The sequence below is a fragment of the Lynx canadensis genome, chromosome A2 (assembly GCF_007474595.2).
Source record: "Lynx canadensis isolate LIC74 chromosome A2, mLynCan4.pri.v2, whole genome shotgun sequence".
NCBI lineage: Eukaryota > Metazoa > Chordata > Mammalia > Carnivora > Felidae > Lynx > Lynx canadensis.
The window spans coordinates 149319497-149342096 of NC_044304.2; the positions used below are offsets into that span (position 1 = coordinate 149319497).

At 42.8% G+C, this 22600-nt stretch overlaps 1 protein-coding gene and 1 long non-coding RNA gene across 2 annotated transcripts in view; one reads left to right on the top strand and one right to left on the bottom strand.

Moving 5' to 3' along the window:
- Positions 1-22600, top strand: part of EXOC4 (exocyst complex component 4) — a 754543-nt gene that overhangs the window by 587622 nt on the left and 144321 nt on the right. Inside the window, exon 12 of the mRNA XM_030308464.1 lies at positions 9217-9353. Coding sequence (XP_030164324.1) covers positions 9217-9353 — 137 coding nt within the window. The remainder of the gene's footprint in view (positions 1-9216; positions 9354-22600) is intronic.
- The window catches only part of LOC116737948, an 85942-nt gene that overhangs the window by 18545 nt on the left and 44797 nt on the right, over positions 1-22600 (bottom strand). The window lies entirely within an intron of this gene.

Consider the following 22600-nt stretch of genomic DNA (forward strand, 5'->3'; position numbering starts at 1 on the left):
ACGGTCACCTGTGCTCGACAATATCCCATGTTCTGCATTTGTCTGATAGCGTCCTCTGTTTCCTGTGACTAGAAGCGAGATCTAAAAGCGTGATTAGATTGGGATTAAATGTTTTAGTAGGGATATATCATAGATGATGCTGGGTTTCTTGTCCCATCACATCCGCAGACCCAGAAGAGCTGGCTTCCTAACATTAGTGATGTGAACGTCTCACCCCTGGGTGGGACCTGTGACCATCTGGTCCGTCCGTTGTTCAGGTATGGTTTTCCTCGTGCGCCCAGAAAGTAATCTGTGTGTGTGGCGTATGTTTGGCACTACAAAAATGTTCATTTTCCCTGTCAACTGTCCTCTCTTTGTTTTAGTACCAATTGATCATCTTTACTCAAATCAGCTGTGTTGTTAGAGGCTGCAAAAATGATTTTCTAATTCTGTTATTTCTTCTACACTTCTTAGTTGGCATTCTTCATTAGAGTAGAGCTTTTCCCTATTTGGTAATCCTGAAATAGATATAGTTCCTACTGGAAAGACAGAGTAAATGCATAATTCTTTCTCTTTATCAATTCTCAAAGAAGAATTTGATTTAATAGTCTCCTCAAATGGTGACAAATGAGTTTTTTTCCCTGACTTTCTCTCTGCATTGATCTTTTATATTTTTCAATAAAAATAATCAACTACAATAATTTATTCCATTTGATGCAGTAATCATCAGCTTTGGCCAGAGAGAGCTCAAAGACCTGGATTCTAGATTTTTGAAGTATCATAAGCTAGCTGTGTATCTCTGACAGGCCCTTTAATATTTGTGTTGGTCGTTTTTCTTTTTTAAAGCCAGAGAACTGGACTGTGGATAGCAGGGGTTGCTTTCGGCTCTAGGGTTGGGATTCTGAGCTCCACTACCTTAAACTGTCCCTGTGCAGGAAGAAGCCCTCAGCCTGCCATCCAGGCCTTCCACACTCTACTCTGTCCAGACCGCCCTTTCTCCTCCAGTTCCTCAACATGAATCTCCTACTCCAGCCACAGTTGTCTCCTGCCTTTTCCCTGGCTTGCTGTGCCTTGCTTCTTCCTCTCCATGTATCCTAAACTTGGTCTATCTCCCAGATACCAGTTCAGTCTTTCCCACCTTTTTACTGCTGTTCCCCTACCGTATCTTTTGCGCTTAACTTGCCTCTTGGGATATCACTTGTTTCTTGTTTTAAATGATGTTATCCCAACTAGATTATTAGCAGCCCCTGGAAAGTAGGACCATGCTTTATGTCAAGAACATTGCCTGGCACAAATGAAGTACTTTAGCTGCTAACGTTATTATACTTCTGTGTCTCCCCTAACATGTAGCACTATGTATTTTGCAGAATAACAACCTTAAGGCGCTTTTGAAGTTGTGTTTGTGTGTGTGTGTGTGTGTGTGCGCGCGCGCGCTTGTGCTGGAGTTAAGGATATTGCTTGTAAGTGCTAATGTTTACCTATTCGTTGATATTCCCTGGGTTCCATTACATATCAAGGGGAATTGATAACCTGGACATAGAATTATATTGATTTGAAGCATGTAAAGAAACAAAGATATGCCCTGAGATCCCACGGTCTAATTAAACACAACTGTTGTATACTTCTTTCCCCTTTCCTGCTACATTGTTTTGTTTTGAATATGAAGTCTCAAACCCCTAAATAAACCTTGTAAAGAGCCAGCTGTGCTTATAAGATATGTTAGGCACAGATTTCATTCTACCATCAGTGATCCTCTAGCCAAAATGTTAAGAAAATATTACTAGTAATCTACATCAGATACATTTTCCAAGTTATTAACTGCCAGGTAAATTTTATAATCACTTATGTGAGTTCTAAAGGGATATAGTGTTTCTGGTTGCCCAAAATTTGACCTCCTATTTTCGTTGTTTAAGCCTATTTATAAATTACACTTCTCTTCAGCCTGCCAAACAGAGCTTCAGAATGAATTTCCCTGTTGGTTGTAGAAGTTTGTCTTTTCTCAAGAGTAGAACCTTTCGAAATTATCTTCCTACACTTGGAGTGGATCATCTAATGATTAGTGACATCAGACAGGATTAACTTGTACTTTCTTGCTGGAGAGGGTAAAAGGGATATTCAAAATATTTAGGTGGTAAGCACATATGTTATACAAGGACCTCCAACATCTGGCTCTGACTTCCTCACACAGCTTTCCTGATCTATACACACACATACACACACACACACACACACACACACACACACACACCCTTCACCGCAGCCATGAAGAACAATCTGCAGGTCTCTCAATCCCACACTGCTTCCCGTTCATGCTGCCCTGTCTACCTGAAGTACTTTTTTCTCCATTTTTGTCAGTGTGTAAGTCACTGTCTTCTGGAAATCAATTCACTTATAACTTCATCTTTCTCACCACTCCCCACCCCCACCCCAGCCCAGTTGACTTTCCTTTTCTGTACCTCTGCTGTGCAATATTCACAGAGACTTTGCGCTTTTATTTGTGAACTTGTCTCCTCCTCCTAATATCTAAGACCGCTGGAGGGCGAGAACTTTGTTTCATCTGGCTTTTTATCTCCTGCATTTAGCCTTCTATTTAAGCCAGAGAAAATATTTACTCGATAAACATGTATAATAATAAACATGTATCTCTCTAATTAATTAAGTTCCTTGCCCTATCCCCAGTTTCAGGCCCTTCCCAACAGCTGTCATCTGATGGTCTATGGTAGTTATTTCCAGCAATATTGCTACATCCTCACATTTTAAAAATACACCGTAAGTGAAAACCACTATAGTAGGATAGTTACACCCTCTCAGACAAGTTGTTGAAGGAGTACCTATTCATTTGTATAGTGGTTGGACACTGTTGTTTAAAATTGAGATTTGGGGTACCTGGGTGGCTCAGTCGGTTAAAGCATCTGACTTCGGCTCAGGGCATGATCTCATGGTTCGGTTCATGGGTTCGAGCGCCGTGTCGGGCTCTGTGCTGACAGCGCACAGCCTGGAGCCTCCTTCAGACTCCGTGACTCCCTCTCTCGCTGTCCCTCCCCTGCTCGCACTCTGTGTCTCTCACTTTCTATCTCAAAAAAAGGTAAACGTGAAAAAAATTTTACAAATAAATACATAACATTGAGTTCTAACACGCATGTCCACAATCACCACCTGGGAGTCACTCCCAGTCAGTGTTTCCCTTTCCCCTAGCAAAGGTTTATTCATCTGAGTTCTCCAGAGAAATAGAACCAAAGGGGGGTGGGGAGAGATGTTCCAATGGGGGTTGGAGAGAGTTTTTCTACAGGAAGGAGGTTTTAGCTGAGATGTGAAAGATAAGGAAAAGTATTCTAAGAAAGGAAGACAGGGGACTGAACTTTGCAGGCAGGTTCAGGGCCCTGAAATGGGAATGAAGAACCCAAGAAGCCCCACGTAGCTGGCTCTCAAAGAGGCAAGGGGACATGTAGCCAGTGCGGCTGGAGGAGTAGACAGAAAGACCTTGCAGATTATCTGAAGAATGTGGGTCCTGGCACATTAAAGAGCTTCAAGTTGGTGAAGGCTAGAATCAGATATCACTTTAAATGTTTTCTTTTGACATTAAACGTACAAACTGTAAAGTGCACAAATCTTTAGTGTGAGAAGTTTTTATATATGTGTTTATTCATGGAACAGCTACCCAATCAAGATATTTCCAGCACCTGGACGGTCGTCACCTTCTCAGTCAGGATCCACTCCCTCCAAGGGCAGCCTCTATTCTGACTTCTATCACCAGAGATTACTTTTGCTTGTTTCTGAACTACAGTAATAACATTCTTGCAGTCTTCCTTTGTGTGTGGATGCTTTCACTTAGCACACGGGTGTGCTGTGAGATCCATCCACGCTGTCACAGGCAGTGGTGGCTCGTCCTTTTCCGTTGCTCTGTAGTATTCTGTTGCGTGCGTGTGTCACGCTGTATGTCCCCATTCAACTACTGATGCACACGACAACCACTCCTTTTTTTTTTTCGCTATTATAAGTAAACCTGCTCTGAATCCGTGTGATCCTGTCTTTTGATGGATGTAAGACTCCTCATTTCTATAGGAGACAAAACTTTTTAACAGATCCCTGAGCTTGTGCGGTAGAGAATAATTTGGAAGAGAATAGAAGTGGCATTTTCTCAGGTACCAGCTCCCTGGATGCATAGACTTTTACCGGATAGCTTATTAAAGGAGCAAACCATGCAGAGCATTCTAAACATCACACAAGTCAAAATATAGATTAAAAAATGACTTCCATCATTACTGTCATTACTATAGTTATAATTGTTTATAGCCAGCTATAAGTTGGAGCTGATAATAATTGGAAGGACAATATGGTAGGACAAGCTTTACTGACTCGTAGTTGAAATGCGCCAATAAACAGAAACATTATTGTCATCGTCAGACATTTGTGAAGCACCCCCCTCTACAATTGCTGGTGTGTGTGTGTGTGTGTGTGTGTGTGTGTGTGTGTGTGGTAGTGGGGGGTGTCTGAAGCAGTAGAAGAATTCCCACTGTTTCTCTCAAATTCTTCCTACAGCAATTTTCAAGAACCTTAGGTTTTTTGTAGCATTTCTGAACCATCCCTGCTCCAAGAGCTAAAACCACCCATACAGAGATTTCATTCTCCACAAACTGAAGTGTTTTGGTTTTGTTTTTCCTGAATTGTGAATTTATTTATATTTCTTAAAACTTTAAAATTAGCACATTTAGTTGTATATATACTGGGTTGCCATTACAGAAAATGACACAGTCGAGTGAAATTAGGAATGTTTCTTCGAGCAATCTAAAATCTTTAGTCACAATAAATATTCAGTCTTTAGAACCATGGGAATTAAGATACAGTAATATAGTAATAAAGAGGCTGTGCTTTGATTCCACCTTACACAGCATGCTTTTGGCTGTCTGTTTTTCATTATAAGTTTACTATAAATCTGTCTTTTCATCATATTCTGAATGTACTCTGCATTTTCATTAATTAAGAAACATTTATGGGACACCTACAATATGCCAGATATTTTGCTACGAGGTGATAGAAGATATGAAGGTATAGTCATGATCAAAGGAATTTATAGTCTAGGGGAAGAGATAGTCAAGTGAACCAGTGGGTACCATCCTCTCTTAGGGCTTGGGCTAAGCTGTGCCCCGGGTGTTCTGGTAGCACAGAGGAGGGGCGTTTAAATGAGAGCAGGTAGACTTGAGCTGACTTCTCAAGGATGACAGACATGAGCTAGGAAGGCATTCCAGGCACAGAGACAGGAAGCCAAAGGCACAGAGGCGGGAAGTAGCCTGGTGCAGTCAAGGAGTAACTAGTAGGTTAATGTGGTCAGAGCACAGGGTTAGCATGCTCAGTGGAGCTGGAGAGAAGGTTAGAAAGGTGGGTAGGGGCCAGAGTTTCAAAGGTTGGGGGTGTGGGAAAGAACACGGACTGAGAAGGAAGCTCAGGTTCTCACCCTTTTTCTAGCTGGACTTTTTATGGGTCCTCAAGCATGTCACTGGGCATAGTGTCCTCATTAGTATAATCAGAGAATGAGGAAGTCATTCCGAAACCTTGTTCCAGAAACACTGTTCCAGAAGATGTGAAAAGGTCTATGCTGTGCTGTGAAAAATGTTTTCTTGGGGCGTCTGAGTGGCTCAGTCTGTTTAAGCATCTGACTTTGGCTCAGGTCATGATCTCACAGTTTGTGAGTTCGAGCCCTGTGTCAAGCTCAGTGCTGACTGACAGCCGGGAGCCTGCTTCGGATTCTGTCTCCCTCGGTCTCTGTCCCTTCCCAGCTCGTGCTCTGTCTCTCTCTCTCTCTCTCTCTCTCTCTCTCTCTCTCTCTCTCTCTCACACACACACACACACACACATGAAAAGAAAAGAAAAAAATGTTTTCTTTACTTAAATAATTAGGGGAAGATTGAATACCACACACATTTGCCTGTTTAAGATTCACAATGAAATTACCATAGTAAAAGTTTCCAGAGTCCTCCCTCCAGTGAAGAAACCACTTCCGTTCTCTTTAACTCAGCATTTTCAATTACTTGAACTTAGAGTCAGTTTTCTGTAATATTAATATTGGCATCATGCTGCAGAACCCCATTTTGACGAATTATGGACAAGGTCTTAAAGGTCCAATCATCATCATTCATTCATTCAAGTTTTTCAAAGTGCAGAACTCAAGAGCTGGTCCTTATATACCCTGTTGTTATTTTAGCCTGCTGGTATATCCCTGTGAGAAACTGTAGTTATTTCTCATAGCACTGTTTTTTGGGTTTTTTTTTTAATTGCGTCTGCTATCTCGGGATTTTTTTTTTCCTTTTCTCATTTTTCACATCATGCCCAGACTTTATTACCTGGTAATAAGTTGCAAGAAATGAGAATTGAGTTGTTTCTAAACAAATATCAATCATTTGTGATATGTTTAGTAGAAATTATAATGAATATAATCAGGGTTTTACTTATTATAAAGTCATTATATTCAACATTGGCAAATCCCGGAATTAATAACAAGTCAATACATCATTTGAAATGCCAAAGAAATCAAATAAATAAAAACATAACTGACCTTGTTAAAAATTTGATATTTTCAACATTTATCTGTCAGAGCCCCTGATTTAGAAAATGTGATAAATTCTTGAAAAATGGGAACTTTTTTCCCCTGTAAAATATACCCATCATTTGGCAAACTACAGTGTCATTTGCCTTGAAAAGAACGTGGTGATTGATTATCCAGAGTGCTACCATGACAAGGTAAACCAAGCAAATAGCTGGAAAATTGTATGTAATCATACAGCATAACATAGGCTCTTTGTTGAGCACAATCATTAGAATTAAACTGTGGCATTCCAGTCATTCCCTGTAGGTACTTTCTATTCACCCCAAAACCTCTGTCTCCAGGGGGGACGTTCCCACGTGCTTGCATTTTCCCCTTCGCCTCCGACCATCGCACGAACAAAGACCACACCGAACCCACACGACAAGATTGCAGAACGCAAGGAAGCCGACGTCTGGCGTCTCTTTGTGCCATTCGGAGAGGTTTATTTACATGTGCTAACGTTACCAGTACTGTTTCTTTTATTAGTAGCATTTTCCTGAAGGTCCTGAGAAATTGTAAACACGTGGGGGAGGGGAGGGATGGGAGATGGACAAAGGGAAGTGAAGAAAGCCAGTCTTGCTTTCGAGAAGCTGGTGTTCTAATCAGGAAGACCAAACACACCTGAGATGACCTAAAAACAATGCTACATCTCTTCCGCTGTGTAAAAGCACCGTGCACCAATTGAATACCGGCGTGATGGAGGCCAGTAGAAGAGCCACCAAATTATCCTTGGTTATTAGAAGACGAAATTGAGTCATATGAAAGGAAGACGCTCCCCCAAACCTGCCCCGAGTTAATTATCAATAGCTTAATTGGAAATAGAACCAAGCCCTTTCTCTCAGTAAAGCTGAGCAATCCCCCAGTGCCCCTCTTTCCTACGGTGTTTCACATTTTCAGCGGGCTTTGTTAGGAGGGCTGAACTCCGCTCCCCTTTATTAATTGCCCTCCGCGTGTTGTAGGATACCCTGTGTTCTGAATCAGGATGAGGATTTTAGATTCTTCTGAGCAGCGTGGGGACATGTAGCTAAGCAGAATCAATTCCTGTCACTCACACACAAATACAGAAGAACGGGATTATGGATCAGGGTGAAGCCGCAGTGCTTTAATCTTAAAATCAATACCGAAAAGGAAGTTGAACTTGTGGGGATTCTATAGAGACTGTAATTTGGTTTCCTATGAGGTTTGCCTTCCAGAATATAACTGTTCCTTCCTTTTCACCTTCTGATTATTTTACTGGGGGGGGGGGTGGTTGGTGCGGGGGGTAGAGGACCAGAAGAAAAGAAACCTCTACTTATCTGGAATAAGTATGCACATATGAACTCGTAACTCAAGCTGATCCTCCATTGTATTGAGAAGAGCTGTACGCTTTTATCCATTCTTTTAATTTTTAGAAGAAAAAAAATTAACCCGGACCCTGAACCCCGTAGTCTGCCTTTACGCAGAGTAAAATGCCTTTGATTTTTTTCACAGGTCACTATCAGAGTAGAAAAAAAATTTTTTTTCATGTTTATTTTTATGGTCTGAATCTAACCATAAGCTTATGTAATTCTGTGTAAATAAATACATCTTCAACAAACCAGTTATCGACCAAAGGATTCCAAGATGCTAAGCATGTGATTAGTATTTACTCCAGCGTTATTCTGCTCCTTTTGAAAGAGGCATGAACTAATGGTTCAAACAACTCAGTCTTTTCTTAATCCGAGGTTTAGGGTTGATTGAATGTGCCTCTTCTCAGAACACTGATTTGCTGCACAGTACCGTCCGTCTTTAGCTGTAAGGTGGCTTTATTATTTGTTTCCCTGGGATATTTCTTTAATTCCATTTTTGAAATAATGTCTGAGTCTGTTTGGACACTGCTTCTGCAGCAGCAACAACAATAGGAAATATCTGATCCAACAAGAAAATGGTTGGGCCACAGGCAGGGGAACTCCGGGCTAGCTCTCAGGCAGAATGGTATAGTTAAAAGAGCAAAGCCCGCAGCCCGTGCTTTGTTCGCTACCTTTTCTAAGCCTGTTTCTTCATCTTTAAACTGTGGATGATCGTGGGGCTCGCCTGATAGATAGGTACGTGGAGAGGATTAAGTGAGCTAAAGTATGTAGGGTGCCTAGCACTGGACTTCCCACTTGTAAGAACCCAATAAATGGTCATGATTCCCATGATTAATATGAGTCTCAAGTGAGGTAACGTATGCTGTGTATGTGAAAACACTGCACAAGCCCAGAAGGCACAATACAAATGTTAGTTGTTGTTCTTAAGAGACTGAGATTTGGAAACTTTTAAAACAAATTACGGAGGATATTTTCTCTGTGTTGCGTTTCATAGGTCCCTAATCTCAAAGTAGAGCCCTGGAGGAGATAATCCAGGGGCTTGAAAGCCATAGCCATAGCTTGTGGATGCCAAGAAGCCTTTGAAACCAATCTGTAAATCCCTGTCCGGTGTCCTTCCACAGAACGTACTTTCTCAGGGGTTTGGGAAACCGGCACTACGTAAGATACGTATTTGGTTGTTTGCAGTCGATACTTGTCATGAGGGTCGCATCCTTCCAGGAAGGCTCAAGTCGTAAATGATTGCCTCCTTTCAGTGGTCTTTCCTTGTCCTTCACATGACTTGACATCAAAACAAAACGAAAACTCATGAACTTCTGTGTCCTCTCGCAGAGCACAATCATCGTGGAGAAGACAGTGCAAGACCTCATGAACCTGATGCACGACCTGAGTGCGTACTCGGATCAGTTCCTCAACATGGTGTGCGTGAAGCTCCAGGAGTACAAGGACACCTGCGCTGCGGCCTGCAGGTAGAGCTCAGGGTGGGAGCCAAGGAGAGTCACGTCAGACCCTGACCCTTGTTATGCTTGTTGATGCTGCTTTCGGAGCCTCCCTTTTCCACCGTGATAGAAAAGGACCGGTTTTTGCGTTTGTCAAGGGGCCTGACGAGAGCACGTGTCGCAGAAATAGTCTCCTAGATGCACATGTCATCATACCGACAGAGGGAATGAGAGCGACCAAGGGGCAGCACCACTTGGGACTGCCATTGAGTGGCATGGACAAGGTGTCAACCTTGATTTTCAGGAAAAGCTAGAACTGTAAGATTGTCTTCTTCAGGGAAATGCCAGATCGCATTTAGATCTTGTGATCCTAAAAGATCTTTCAAGTAAAGCAGTTTCAAACTTTCAGCATCCTTTATAATCCAGAATGTGATTTCTCCCTAGTTCTTAAAATGTGTTTCTCCTGATGCCTGATCTGTAGCCTTCCCACTGTCATGAAAAGATAGTTACACCTGCTTCCAGCATCAGCAGAAATGAAGAACCATTGTTAGGAACTTGAAATCCCTCAGCCTCCCCTCTGATTTCTTTTCTCTGGGTTCAGAAATCTCATGGAAAAGATCATAGCGCTTGTGGTAACAAGCTAATAATAGGAACCAATTATGGTCTGGTTGACAAGACCTGAAACAATTAGGGAAGAAAAGAATGTATAATAAAATACTAAATTTTATGTGATGTATAATTAAGGATAGATATGAAAGTGCAGTACATAATCAAGTACTACCTGCACAGCACAGGACGTAAGAGCAGAAGGAATGAAATGTGAGAGAGAAAAACAGAGAAGGGGGGACTGGCTTGAGGAAAGACTTCCCAGGTGAGATGTGTGCTGCGTCTCAGAAAGACATGGGATGGAGGGAGGCGGACAGAATAAAGAAGGACGTTGAGGGACACAGTGGAAACACCGACGTAGTTCCCTGATATTTCAGCAAAACCATTACCTTCCTTGTGGGGGACCCAAGGCTGGACACAGTGCTTCTTATTACGTCCTGTCATTGCACTGGTCAGAGATTTCTGGAGCCTTTACCGGATCCAAGACAGCTGAGTGTGCAGGGATGAAGTCAGTCAGTCAGTCTCCGGTTATAACTTTAATGAGTTTGCCATCTTGGTAGAGGATAGGAAGGCAAGTTGGAGACCAAGGCATGAATGTCCACGACATTAATTTGTGACAGAAAATATGGTAAGATAGATGGACACGCTGTAGGAGGAAGAAATGACTTGGGGACAGGAGCAGCTCGATGAAGGGTATGAAGTAGGCCTTGTGAAGAGTGAGGAGGAGTTAGACAGGATTTGGACTAAAGTTGCTGAAGGAAGGAAGGAACCAGAGCAATTTCAAGGAGGTGGGAAGAGAAGGAAAAGAAACAACAAAGGATGAATGTTTGGGTTTTTGGAAAGGAAGACTGAGCCAAAATGGAGGATCTTAAATGCCAGGCTGAGGGAACTTGGCCTTGTAAAAACTTTTAGGTAGTGGGGAACCACTGAGGGGGAGTGAATGGGGAGTACCAAGCACAGACCTGTGCGTCAGGAAGATTTTTCTGAGCTTTGTGTAAGATGGACTGAAAAGGCAAGAGTGTGGAGGTGGAGGGAGAGGGACAGATCAGGAGACACTAGGAGGTAAATGTGTAGCCTTGTGGCCGCTGGTTGGCTGTAGAGGGTGGAGAATGCAGGGAGAAGTACTCGGGGAAATTAGCCTTGTCTTTCCTATGCTGTATTTGTAGAGAATTTTTTTTAACTTGAATTCAAGATCTCACATTTACCCATTAAATTTAATGTTATTTTTAGCTCAACGCTTCAGTCTTTTGAGATATTTTTGAATCCTCATTCTGTCATCAGAAAATCTTAGCTTTTCCCCACATTCCGTGCCATTTTTGATAAGCAATCTTTCAGTTTCTTATTATGTCATTTGAAAAAAAAACAATGTTCAACAGGACGGGGCTACGTTGAGAATTCGGGGGGCGGGGGTGCACCTCTCGAGACTTCCTTTGAGATTCCCATGTATATGTTACTCAGTGCTTCAGGAGTTCATGTGTTTTTTTTAACTGTGAACCCAGACTGTACCTCAAGAGCAGGGTCTGAAACCTACATTTGAATGCCAAGTTTTTCACCTGTTAGTTATATGACCTTGAACAGTTTCAGCTTCTCTGTGCCTTACTTTTCTCATCTGCAAAAAAAAAAAAAAAAAAAAAAAAGGATAATAATAGTTCTTCCCTCATAGGGTTGTCTTGAAAATGTTAGTCTTCTAGACCTATTTTTAGCAAAATAGTAAGCTTCCCCCAAAATGATTAGCCGCGACTCTGATGATGACAAAGATTACCTTTATCACCATCCATGACGGTACCTCCTGTATTTTATTATCTGCCCTATGAGAGACTTGTTAGATTTCTTGCTGGTGTCTTTCGAGTCCTAATCCTTATAATGCAGCTACCTCCCCACTCAGGTCTCCCCAGATGGGCACGTACAAGTCTGCAAAGGACAGTACTAGGTATTTGTTCAGGAACCCTCCCAAGGGGTCCCTTTCACCTTCAGGACCAATGGGCCCTACCCTGCTGAATCTTTGTTAAGAACTCTCGTCTTGGACAGCTTACAAATTACCCTTGGAAACAAGGTCTCTTGACCTTGAGCCAAATTGACCATTTCTTCCTTCAAGTCAAGGAGTTACTCAGGAGAGGAACAAAGTTGGCGTGACTTGTGCATTGTGAGCCCTTCTTGGCTCCTCGTGAGGACCACTTCCTAATTGTTCACAAGCCATGTTCAATAACCTGTTCGAGGATTTTACCTGTAACTCCAAACTCAGCCGATTTCTGTCATTTACCTTCTTTTTTTTAGGAACATCAGGGCGTTTGCTCTCAGGCGTTTTTCACTGTCTGCCAGGATACCTCTAAGATTATCAGGAAGGCTTCTGTGATTCTCTGCTCTGAATTATTTCTGTGCCCCAAGGTCCTTGACTAAATTTATTAAACCTGTCAGAATATTCTTGAATTTCAGTAACTTGACACAGTTGGTTACTCAATCCTTAAAACAATATGTTGGTTTCTAGGATTTCATGCATTCGGCAAATGTTTATTGAGTACTTCTACAAGACTTTGTAGATACGGCAGTGAACTTAAAGATAAAATGCTGCTTTCATGGGGTTTACATTCTGTTGGAGACAGAAGAGAGGAGATACACAATAAATATAATGCATAAACACAAAGAATTTTAAAACAGTAAGTACCGTCGGGGAAAATGGAACAGGGTGAATAGATTCGAGAGTATAGGAGAAGGAGCCTGTAATTTTAAATAGGGTGCCTCAGAGGGCCCGCTCAAGTTAAGTTTGAGAAGAGGCCCAAAAGAATTTTGGCAGTGAGATAAAGTATCTGGAAAGAGTGCCCTGGCAGAAGGCTAAGGCCCTGAGGCAGGACTCTGCATGACACATTCCCAGAGCCTCAGCAGGGAGACCAGTGTGATTGGAGTGTATTAGAAGGACATCCGTGGGGCGCCTGGGTGGCTCAGTCGGTTGAGCGTCCGACTTCGGCTCAGGTCATGATCTCCCAGTTCATGAGTTCGAGCCCTGCGCCGGGCTCTGTGCTGACAGCTCAGAGCCCGGAGCCTGCTTCGGATTCTGTGTCTCCCTCTCTCTCTGCCCCATCCCCACTCATGCTCTGTCTCTCTCGGTCTTAAAAATAAATAAAACATTAAAAAAAAAGTTAAGAAAAAAAAAAAAGAAGGACGTCCAAAAGAGAACAGGGGACAGACCATGGAGGGCCTTGTCGGCCATGGTAGAGGTACTGAGTTCAACTCTGAATGAAAGGGGGAGCCACTGCAGGAATTGTGCCTCGGGCCAGGATGATCTGACTTACATTGTAAAATGTGTTGAGAATCGGTTGTAGGGCCCCTGCAGGTGTGGGAGCAAGCAGATGAGGAATTCAGTTTGGGGTGTCTCGGCGCCTGGGTGGCTCAGTTGGTTAAGCATCCAACTTCAGCTCAGGTCATGCTGTCATGGTCTGTGGGTTCGAGCCCCGTGTCGGGCTCTGTGCTGACAGCTCAGAGCCTGGAGCCTGCTTCCTATTCAGTGTCTCCTCTCTCTCTGCCCCTGCCCCGCTTGTGCTCTGCCTCTGTGTCTCAAAAATAAATGTTTACAAAAACATTTACATTTGGAGTGTCTCTTAGGCATCCACATGGAGCTAGGGAGCAAGCAGTTGGATGTATGCCTCCAAAGGAGAGAGGTCTGGCCATCAACATATAAATACTTGCTATAAATGGTGTTTAAAACCATGGACGGGAGTGAATGCAAACATGACAGGGAAGAGGACTATGGGTTTGAAGAAGTTTGCAAGGAGAGGAGAAGTCACCAAAGTTGACTGAGAAGCAGCCCCCAGTGAAGTAGGAGGAAAGTCAGAGTAGGGTGTCCCAGAAACCAAGGAAAGAAGGGGGAGGGGGTGATCAGCATTCAATCAGCATTAGAACAGAGCAGTGACTGAGCGACAGATTTAACAGCATGGAGGTCATAGGGGATCATCATGAGAGCGGTTTCTGAGGACCGGTAGGAGCAAAACCTGGAAGGGTGTGGGCTTAGGAAACTGAGAGTGGGGAACTTGTAAATGTAGGTAAAACCCCTGTAGTGAGATTTGGCTGCCATGGGGGACAGAGAAATGACATGGCTGGAGGGTTAAGGGCACATGAAGGGTTTTTTGTCTTTTTATGTGTTATTTTAAATAGAAGAAATCAGTGCATGTTTAATTACTCTTCAAATGAGTACTGTTAAAAGAAAATTCCTGATGTAGGAGAGAAAGGGGCAAATTGCTGAAATTCTGGTTTTTGGCTTGTGAGTAGAAGCAGGACATAATACCCCACCGGAGTGACTGGCCTTAGGCAGGAACATGGATAGGTGTTTGTTTGCCGTGGCTTGGCCTTCTAGGGACTGAGCTATTTCTGTGTCATTCGCGTGTCACCGTGTTGTCCAAACAGTACAACTGTGTCTCCATTATACTACTACTTCTGGGAACATAGCTACTGCTTTTGGTTCCTGATCTATTGTGGTCATCAAGAGTACCTTGATTCATTCCCTCCAGGAGTCTGTCCCACTGTGGTGTCCCTCCTGGCCGAATTCCCTGGAATGGTGTCCACTTATTGGTGCCCATGATCAGATCTTCGCATATATATTATCTGTAGTCATCTACCACCGTTGCTGAAGTGTAGGCTTGGGATGAATTATCCCAGGGATGGGAAAAGTAATTCTGTGTATCTTTGAAGGGGAATAAATAGAAAATCGTTTATATGGCTGTTATACGACAACACACACAGACACACACACACACACACACACACACACACACACACACACCACATATAATCCCATGATGCCTGTTGCCTATTGCTTAATCAGGTTTTTCAAGCCAGAGAGAAAGTGTTTTCTTCTTGTGTGTCTCTGAAGATGCAAAGTGTCCTTACTTCCTCTCTTCCCATTTATTGCCCTCCCCCCGATTGGCACCTGCTGAGGAGTAATTAGGGCAGTCCTAATTTGGACAGCCAAATCCTGATTACAGTGAGAGGAAAAACAGGAAATGTTCTAGTTTTGCTGCCAGCAAATGACTGACTTAAATAGAAAGCCATATACAATTCAAATGATCCAAAATGATACAACATTGGGGAAGGAGGAAGGGAAGAGGGAAGCAGCACAGTCTGATTCTTTCTCCGCAGATAGTCTTTTACAGAAATGATCAAATCCACAAGCTCACAATGCCCTCTGCTGAGAGCTGGCTTGTTTTCTGAGTTTACCATGAGAACCTGAGCGTCCACTGGGAGTTGAGAGATCTGAGGGAAGGTCAGAGACATCTCACCTTTCTGTGAGCACCTCACTCTGGAGAGAAAGACTGTACCGTCTAATGATGTCATGTTACATGCTTTGGATAAAGAGAGGTTTCCTAAAAGGGTAATGAGGACTAGAAGTCTTTTCCTTAATTAGTCACACCCCTTGGGGCTCGGAGGAAAACTCAGCTGTGAATTCTCCACTGCACGTATTCTCAATCAGGCAGTCGGTCCATTAGTCTGCTATTTCCAAGCCGAATGCCAGTCTCCCTCTGCTTATTCTTTATTCTGGGGTACCACCAGCAGCTTAGGTGTCCCCAAATAGTCATTTAAAGGTTGGAAATCATGGGTTTTTTTTTTTTTTTAAGTTTCTGCCTGTTCTAGTTCAACGTCAGTTCATTAAAAAGAAAAAAAAAAAATTTTTTTTTTTTGGCCTTTCTGCATTGGTTTGGGCCTGGTAGAGAATACAAATAAACCATCTTCTAATCTTTGAGGCTCTGTTGACATAAGTCAGGAGCATGTTTTCATCAGGAGAAGGTATAACCATCCTCGGGGTTTACAGAAAACCGAGAACTCGTGCCAGAGCATGAAGAAAGAGTGACGTGGCGATGAACTTGCAATCGCTGATGGCAGAAACCAGGTCTGGCACAGGGCTCGGCAACTGATTGGCCCTCGGTATGTTTGCTGCATGAAGGAGGAGCTTCTTAGAGACTGAACAGGTTGAGCCAGCAGTGGGGTAGCATAGGCGGATGTGATGTGTGGGGGAGACGTTGAGAAATCACAATGAGCGGGTGGACATCGTGGTTGGGTAGGAATGGGTGGAATAGGGGAGTTCTGAAAACTTCCCGTATCGAGGGAAGGAATACTCTCGGAGGTCGTGGCGAGGAGGCTGACCTCACCTTCTCTGTGATCAAAGTGGTGTTCTAAGATCTCGGTGGCCCCATTGTGCTGAATAGAAACTGGACACCGGGGCCCGTGGTGGGTCTTGAAGCCCTAGGGTTTCCTGTGTCGCCAGAGGCCAGGGTTCTGCAGACTGAGAGCTTGGTTGAACTTGGCCTTGCTGCGTTCACAACCCGGCTGAGGTCGCGGGGCACGGGGGTGGGAGCGCATGCACCAAAAGCCAAGTCTGTCTGGCTTAAAGCCCAAAGAAGAGGCAGTTTTGAAAACCTCAACTAACTTTGAACCTCAGACGAGCCAAGGGAACGCTGCAAGCTCCATGCAAGCTTGTCTCCAGGTTTTCCTCTTGAAACTGTGTTATACCCCTCACCCCCTTGGCTTACATAGCACTGATATATTCATTTGTATTAAATATCGAGCAGATACAAAAGAACACTTATAAAACATGTACACTATCTGGTTCATAGAGAGCACTCAGCAAATGAGAGCTTTTATCTGCTCCTATAATTTATTATGCAATACTATTCTGGCATCCCATTATATTGCAATTTAAACATTTTTTATGATGCATTATCTGATCGGTTATTGGTTTACATGCCTTTCTCTCTCAGAAACATTATGGATTCACATCAGACTTATTTGGGGGAGATTTCAAAGCCCACATACTGGATTTCCCACACTAGGGCCCCCTGAGTGATGGGCCTGGGCGAGAATAATTTTGGGGCGCCTGGGTGGCTCAGTTGGTTAAATGACTTCGGCTCAGGTCCTGATCTCATGGTTGGTGAGTTTGAGCCCCACATCAGGCTCTGTGCTGACAGCTCAGAGCCTGGAACCTGCTTCGGATTCTGTATCTCCCTCTCTCTCTGCCCCTCCCCCACTTGTGCTCAGTCTCTGTCTCTGTCTCTCTCTCTCTCTCAAAAATAAATAACAAACATTAAAAAAAATTTTTTTTTAATGTCCCAAAAGTGATTCTCATGACTGTTAATGGTCTAAACTCTGAGGATCTAGAAGGAAATTATTATGTCTTTTTCCACATAATTATCTCCAACTTTTAGCATGATGTCTGTATATAGGCCCCACTGACATGTTCACTGATCACGTGAATGATTTCCCTCTGCCTTCCGAGTGCACATCAGCTGGTACAGATGCTGCCCATGCAGGCAGGTGGCCCACAGATTCCAGAACAAGAAGCCAATTGTCATTTCTCCCAGGTAACTCAGTCGACCATGATCAGATAGGAGTCTCTTGTAGTAACTTTGCTACAAAGGAATAACGACCTGGACAGGAATGGAACCCTACTCAGGAAAGGACGCCGTCACTGTGCAAGGGACTGTCAGGCATTAACTCGTCTCCTCGGTCATAACAGTCCTGAAGACAAGACTCCCGCCATCTAACCAGTAAGAAAATGGATTCGGCTAAGGTCACAGGGTGTGCGGGCGGTTGTACATGCGCTAAAAGCCAAGTCGGTTTGGCTCTAAAGCCCAGAGAAGAGACCCTGGAGTTAAAGAGGAAACAGGAAACCTGAGAAATGTTTCAAGTGGTTCAGAGAGACATGCTAATGGGAGCACAGGCTCCAGAACAGTTTGCACCGGCCCAATTCAGGTTCTGCCCTCACCAGACACTTGATCCTAGCAGATCTTGGTAGTTCATCTATCAGATGGGAATAATCACAGTGCCCATCACATGGGATTATTACTAGGATTACAAGAGTTATCCATGTAAAGTGTATAGGAGAATGCCTTGTTCATAGTAAATGCTCAAGAAGTGTCAGCTGACAGTTATTGCTGCCGGTGTTTTTGTTATTTACTTTAAAATTAATTCACTGGGGCGCCTGGGTGGCTCGGTCGGTTAAGCGTCCGACTTCGGCTCAGGTCATGATCTCGCGGTCTGTGAGTTCGAGCCCCACGTCGGGCTCTGTGCTGACCGCTCAGAGCCTAGAGCCTGCTTCAGATTCTGTGTCTCCCTCTCTCTCTGCCCCTCCCCTGCTCATGCTCTGTCTCTGTCTCAAAAATGAATAAACATTAAAAAAAATTTTTTTAAATAATAAATAAAATTAATTCACTGATCATATTGTTATTCACTAATAAGATGGCAAAAGAAAGGTATTTTTATAACATCTGTTATTTCCCTGGTGTTTTGCCCTTTGGTGTGGTATTCATTCATTCATTCATTCATCCATTGCTTGATTTATTCCACAGTTATTTGTGAAGCACTTTTAGGGGCCAGCATTGTTCTGGATCTAAGAGTATAGAAGTGAAAAAACAGGCAAGGTCCTGCCTTCATGGATTTTATGCCCACATGGAGGACACAGAATACAAGCAAGTAACAATCACAGTAAATTTCTCAGAAATAAGGGTGAGGGAAAGACCTTGCCGAGGACCTTGATGTTTGAGCTAAATTCTGAAGGTTGAGAAGGAGCCATGTGGCAACATGGGGAAGAGCATTCCAGGCAGAGGAGGGAGCAGGTACAAAAATGGCAAGAGGCTTACAGCCTAAGTGCATTAAGCCTAGCGTAACTGGAACAGAGGGAGAAAGAAGTGAATGGTGAGTAAGGTTGGACAGGTGCAGGGGTCAGATCATTTGGGTTGTTTCTGGCTACTCGTGAGAATCACGTGAGAGCTCGAAGCTGTCCACGCTGAGCCCCACTTCAGAATGTGTAATTGATACATTTTTAAAATGCATCCCAAGTATTTTAATGTGCGCCAGAATTAAGGACCATTGACAAAGGATCCCAATGCCAGGGAATTTGGGTTTTATTCTAAATGCAATAGGATGGCATTCAGGGTTGAAATAGGCAGTTGCCTGGCCTGATGTCTTTCCATAAAGATCTTCAGGATATTCATATTTAAAGTTGCTTGTCATAAGAAAAATCTGAACGCTGACAGTTGAGACATATTTTAGATTAATTTGTGGTCTTCTGTTACAACACAATTATTTTCTTCTTGGCTTTTTAAAATATCAGTTATGACCGTTCATATGAGAACTTGTCTATTTAAAGGTTGTTATTAAATCATGCCCAAGGGTTACCTTCTGTAAACTCTCAAATTTCAAATCCTTTTCCACGGGTCTTCCTGAACTCTTTCTGTGTCCCCTGAGCCAGAGTACCCAGATGTTTCTGAAGTTGTGATTCCTGGGTAGAAATCCATACCGTCATAAAGCTCTCTGACCAGCGTTGAGTGTGATGGAAAAGTAGCCCAATGTCTCTCTGATCTTTTCCTACTTATTCTGCCCCATCTTCTCTCAAGGGATTTCGGGGTGTTGTGTTTGTGTTTATTTCAATTAGAGGCATAGCACTACCTGTTACTTTTGCATCCCTCATCGTCATTGTCACTGTGTCACTGGACATCGCGTTATAGTGTGGCCTGCTCGGGTCCGGTCATTCACAGTTGAAAACCCACTACAGCGTCTCAATGAGAACCATCTTTGTCCGCGGTTCATCAGGCTGTGCGTCTCATCTGTCTAGCTTGGCTCCTGGGTTTTGAAGTATCTGGAAGATTCAGTCTGGGAAAGTAAACATCATGCCCCGGCTGTCACCAAACAGTTGAATCCAATTAGCCCCACCTGCCCCTGGTTGTTTACCTAATGAAAGACTCAGCATCCCAGCTGTGTCCAGGGACCAGGCCCACGTGGCATTTCCCAACTGTTCCAGAGAGGAAGCGATGCACATCAGAGCCAGTCCACACCAGCAGATGTTTTCTGAACGAAATTCGCTCAACTGTGTCTAGAGGGTGGACCCTTCTCATGGCCGCCTTATCACCTGTTCTGAGAGGTGCACCGATTTTCCTCTTCCTCCTGGGAACGGGTACCGATAGCTGCACAGATGGCTCTGTCTGTGGCCCATTGAGCCGTGAATTAATTAGTAGATTATGGTTCTGGTAGTGGTGATTAACCCTACTCCTCTTGTGGAATAATTGTTGGAAACGTAGCTCTTCTTTTTTGAGGGTATTCGGGTATGTCCTAGAATGTGGTAGCCCACACAGTCCAGCTGATCACAAGATGAGAAACTAATAAATGCAATTGGTTAGGATGGAAACTTTGCCATTTGAATTAAAAACTCCCTTCGGGGTAATTGTATGTTGCTAATCAATGCCAGTATTTCAAATTAGAATGCTTTGGCATTTGGGATTGATCTTCATTCTGATATGAGTTAATAATTTATTGTTGAGAGCAGTGTATATAGGTAAGCATCTTAGTTCTTTTCGATTACTGTTTTTTTAATAAAATAGGATCTATGAATATTAGTGAAGCCAGTAATATAATATTGATTATTGAATTAAACCAGTCTTTAAAAAATATATATAAGTAAACAATGTGGGTGCTTTTAATGTAGTCTTTCACTGACATATTTTTTTTTCATTTCAGCTAGTGCTAAGGTGAAAAATTCTAGATCCCTAAAGTGTACAATACCACCTCACATCTATATACCCAAACTATTTCCTAAACGCTGAGCATCCATGGGCTCAAAGATTTAGATGCCAGAAAACTGAGTTGGGTTCTGACTCCGTGGAACAGAATTTCACCTGGATTACAGTTCTAAGGGGAATTGAACCACCCAGCAAAATTCTTTCTAGATACAGATGCTGAAGTTTAAGTTTTATGTAATATTCACAGCTCACAAAATATTCTTCCTTTGGTTTTTTTCTTTTTTTTTAAAGCATTTTAAAATGTCAACCCTGGGGGTGCGTAGGTAGCTCAGTTGGTTAAGCACCCGACTTTTCATTTTGGCTCAGGGCATGATCTCACAGTTTGTGAGATCGAGACCTATGCCAGGTTCTGTCTGAATGGATGTCACTCATTGATGACAGTGTCTATGAAGGGGAGGAAGGAGCTTCATTAGAAGTAAATGCAGGATCAAGAGGTTGATTCGTTTCTTCTTCTTCTTTTTTTTAATAACATGGGTTGGGGAATATAATGAGAGAGATAGTAGACATATAGGGAAAGGGGGATTTGAGGGGTGGTAGGGAGGATCCCTAAGGGCCTAGGTAGAGGATTACTGGAAGTAAATGAGAATGAAACAGATTTGAAGACATTTCTGTGGGGGATAGAGATGGAATGTTGAAAAGTATATAATTAGGAGCCCTCCTTTCTACATCAGATAGGAAGAGTGTGGGGGATAAGCAATGAGGAGATAAAGGACAAAGGTTTAACAACTAGGCATTGAGAGAGTGGGAAGGGAAGTTGACCAGAGACAGGTAAAAGGAACACCAAAGAACACTGAGGGCCCACCCGGCATACAGCATCATAAATGTGAGATAGGACCATTCTGTAAGGTTGGATCCAGCACCCCACACACAAATGTGGAAAAGTCAGATTGTGGGATTAATTCATAAATATCACAGGAAAGAGGCAAGAAAGTAACAAGGAAAAAAAGAGAATAGAAAGTACCATTGAGAGTAATTTGAGAGACACAAAAGAAGGTTTTGTAGTCTAATTTCTGTATCACTGACCATAGTCACTGTTAGAAAACTTTTGCTTATGGTGCATTAGAAGAATTCTAGAAATCAACTATGGTTCTCTTATTCTAGCTTATTTTCAGAGAACCACGGGAATATTGTTTCCTACAACGTGAAATCCTATTACCTTGAGTCAGGTGCTGATGAGTCAAGGTTTTTAGGTTTCAGCTTCTTTTGTTGACAAATTGTACGTTGGTAAAGGAGGTTTTATCATGCATACACACAATGCATGTGTTGTATATTTAGGAATGCATAACGTCTCCTAGTATAATCCTTACGCCAACATAAATTCCTGCCTGTGTTGGAGGGAAACCTCTCAGTGTGTGGGTCAGCTGGAGAGGGGATAGCCAGCTAATTAGCAGTCCGTTCGTAAATAAGTGTCCTTTCTGTCACCTAGAGTTGCTGATGATTTTTAGACCATTGAAATTAGTTACAGTGACAGAAATGTTGAACAGAAGGAGAAGCTTTTTAATTAAGTTGAAATTGGACGTTTAAGATGAATTTACAGGTACATTCTGGTCAGTGCAGTGTTAATAGCTAACCCATGGGCCCTATTAAAGGACTTGAAGCCTGTCACTCTAGGTCACCAGTCAAAGCCCACTGGAGAGAGCAATAATCAAAGACTTTTTCTGTCTGACATCAGGGGCAGAAGGTTTCTCTATGATGGTAGATTTACTTTGAATAGAGGGGTGTCCATAGTTCAAAAAGTACCTTCAAGTAGAACTAATTGGTGGTTTAAGCCAAGAAGTCAGAGAACAACCTTTTGTAACACTTTCGACCCTTTCTGGTACCATTTGTGTTGTTACTTAATAATATTCTTTTATATTAAGCGGTTGCCCCACTTGTTATTTGTTCAACATTTTTCTTGAAAGATCCTCCCCCCAAACCCTACCATACATTTTTATTTACCCTAAGGGATTAATTATGATAAGGGCTACTAATTAGTATTATTATTACCTTTCACAATTACTCAACAATGAAGAAACTACGCATGAAATCCAGAGATAGTTTCCCAGTAATGTGACCTGTTAATGGATGTCATGACTCTAACTCACATAATGGATTATGTTAATAAGAGAGACGACT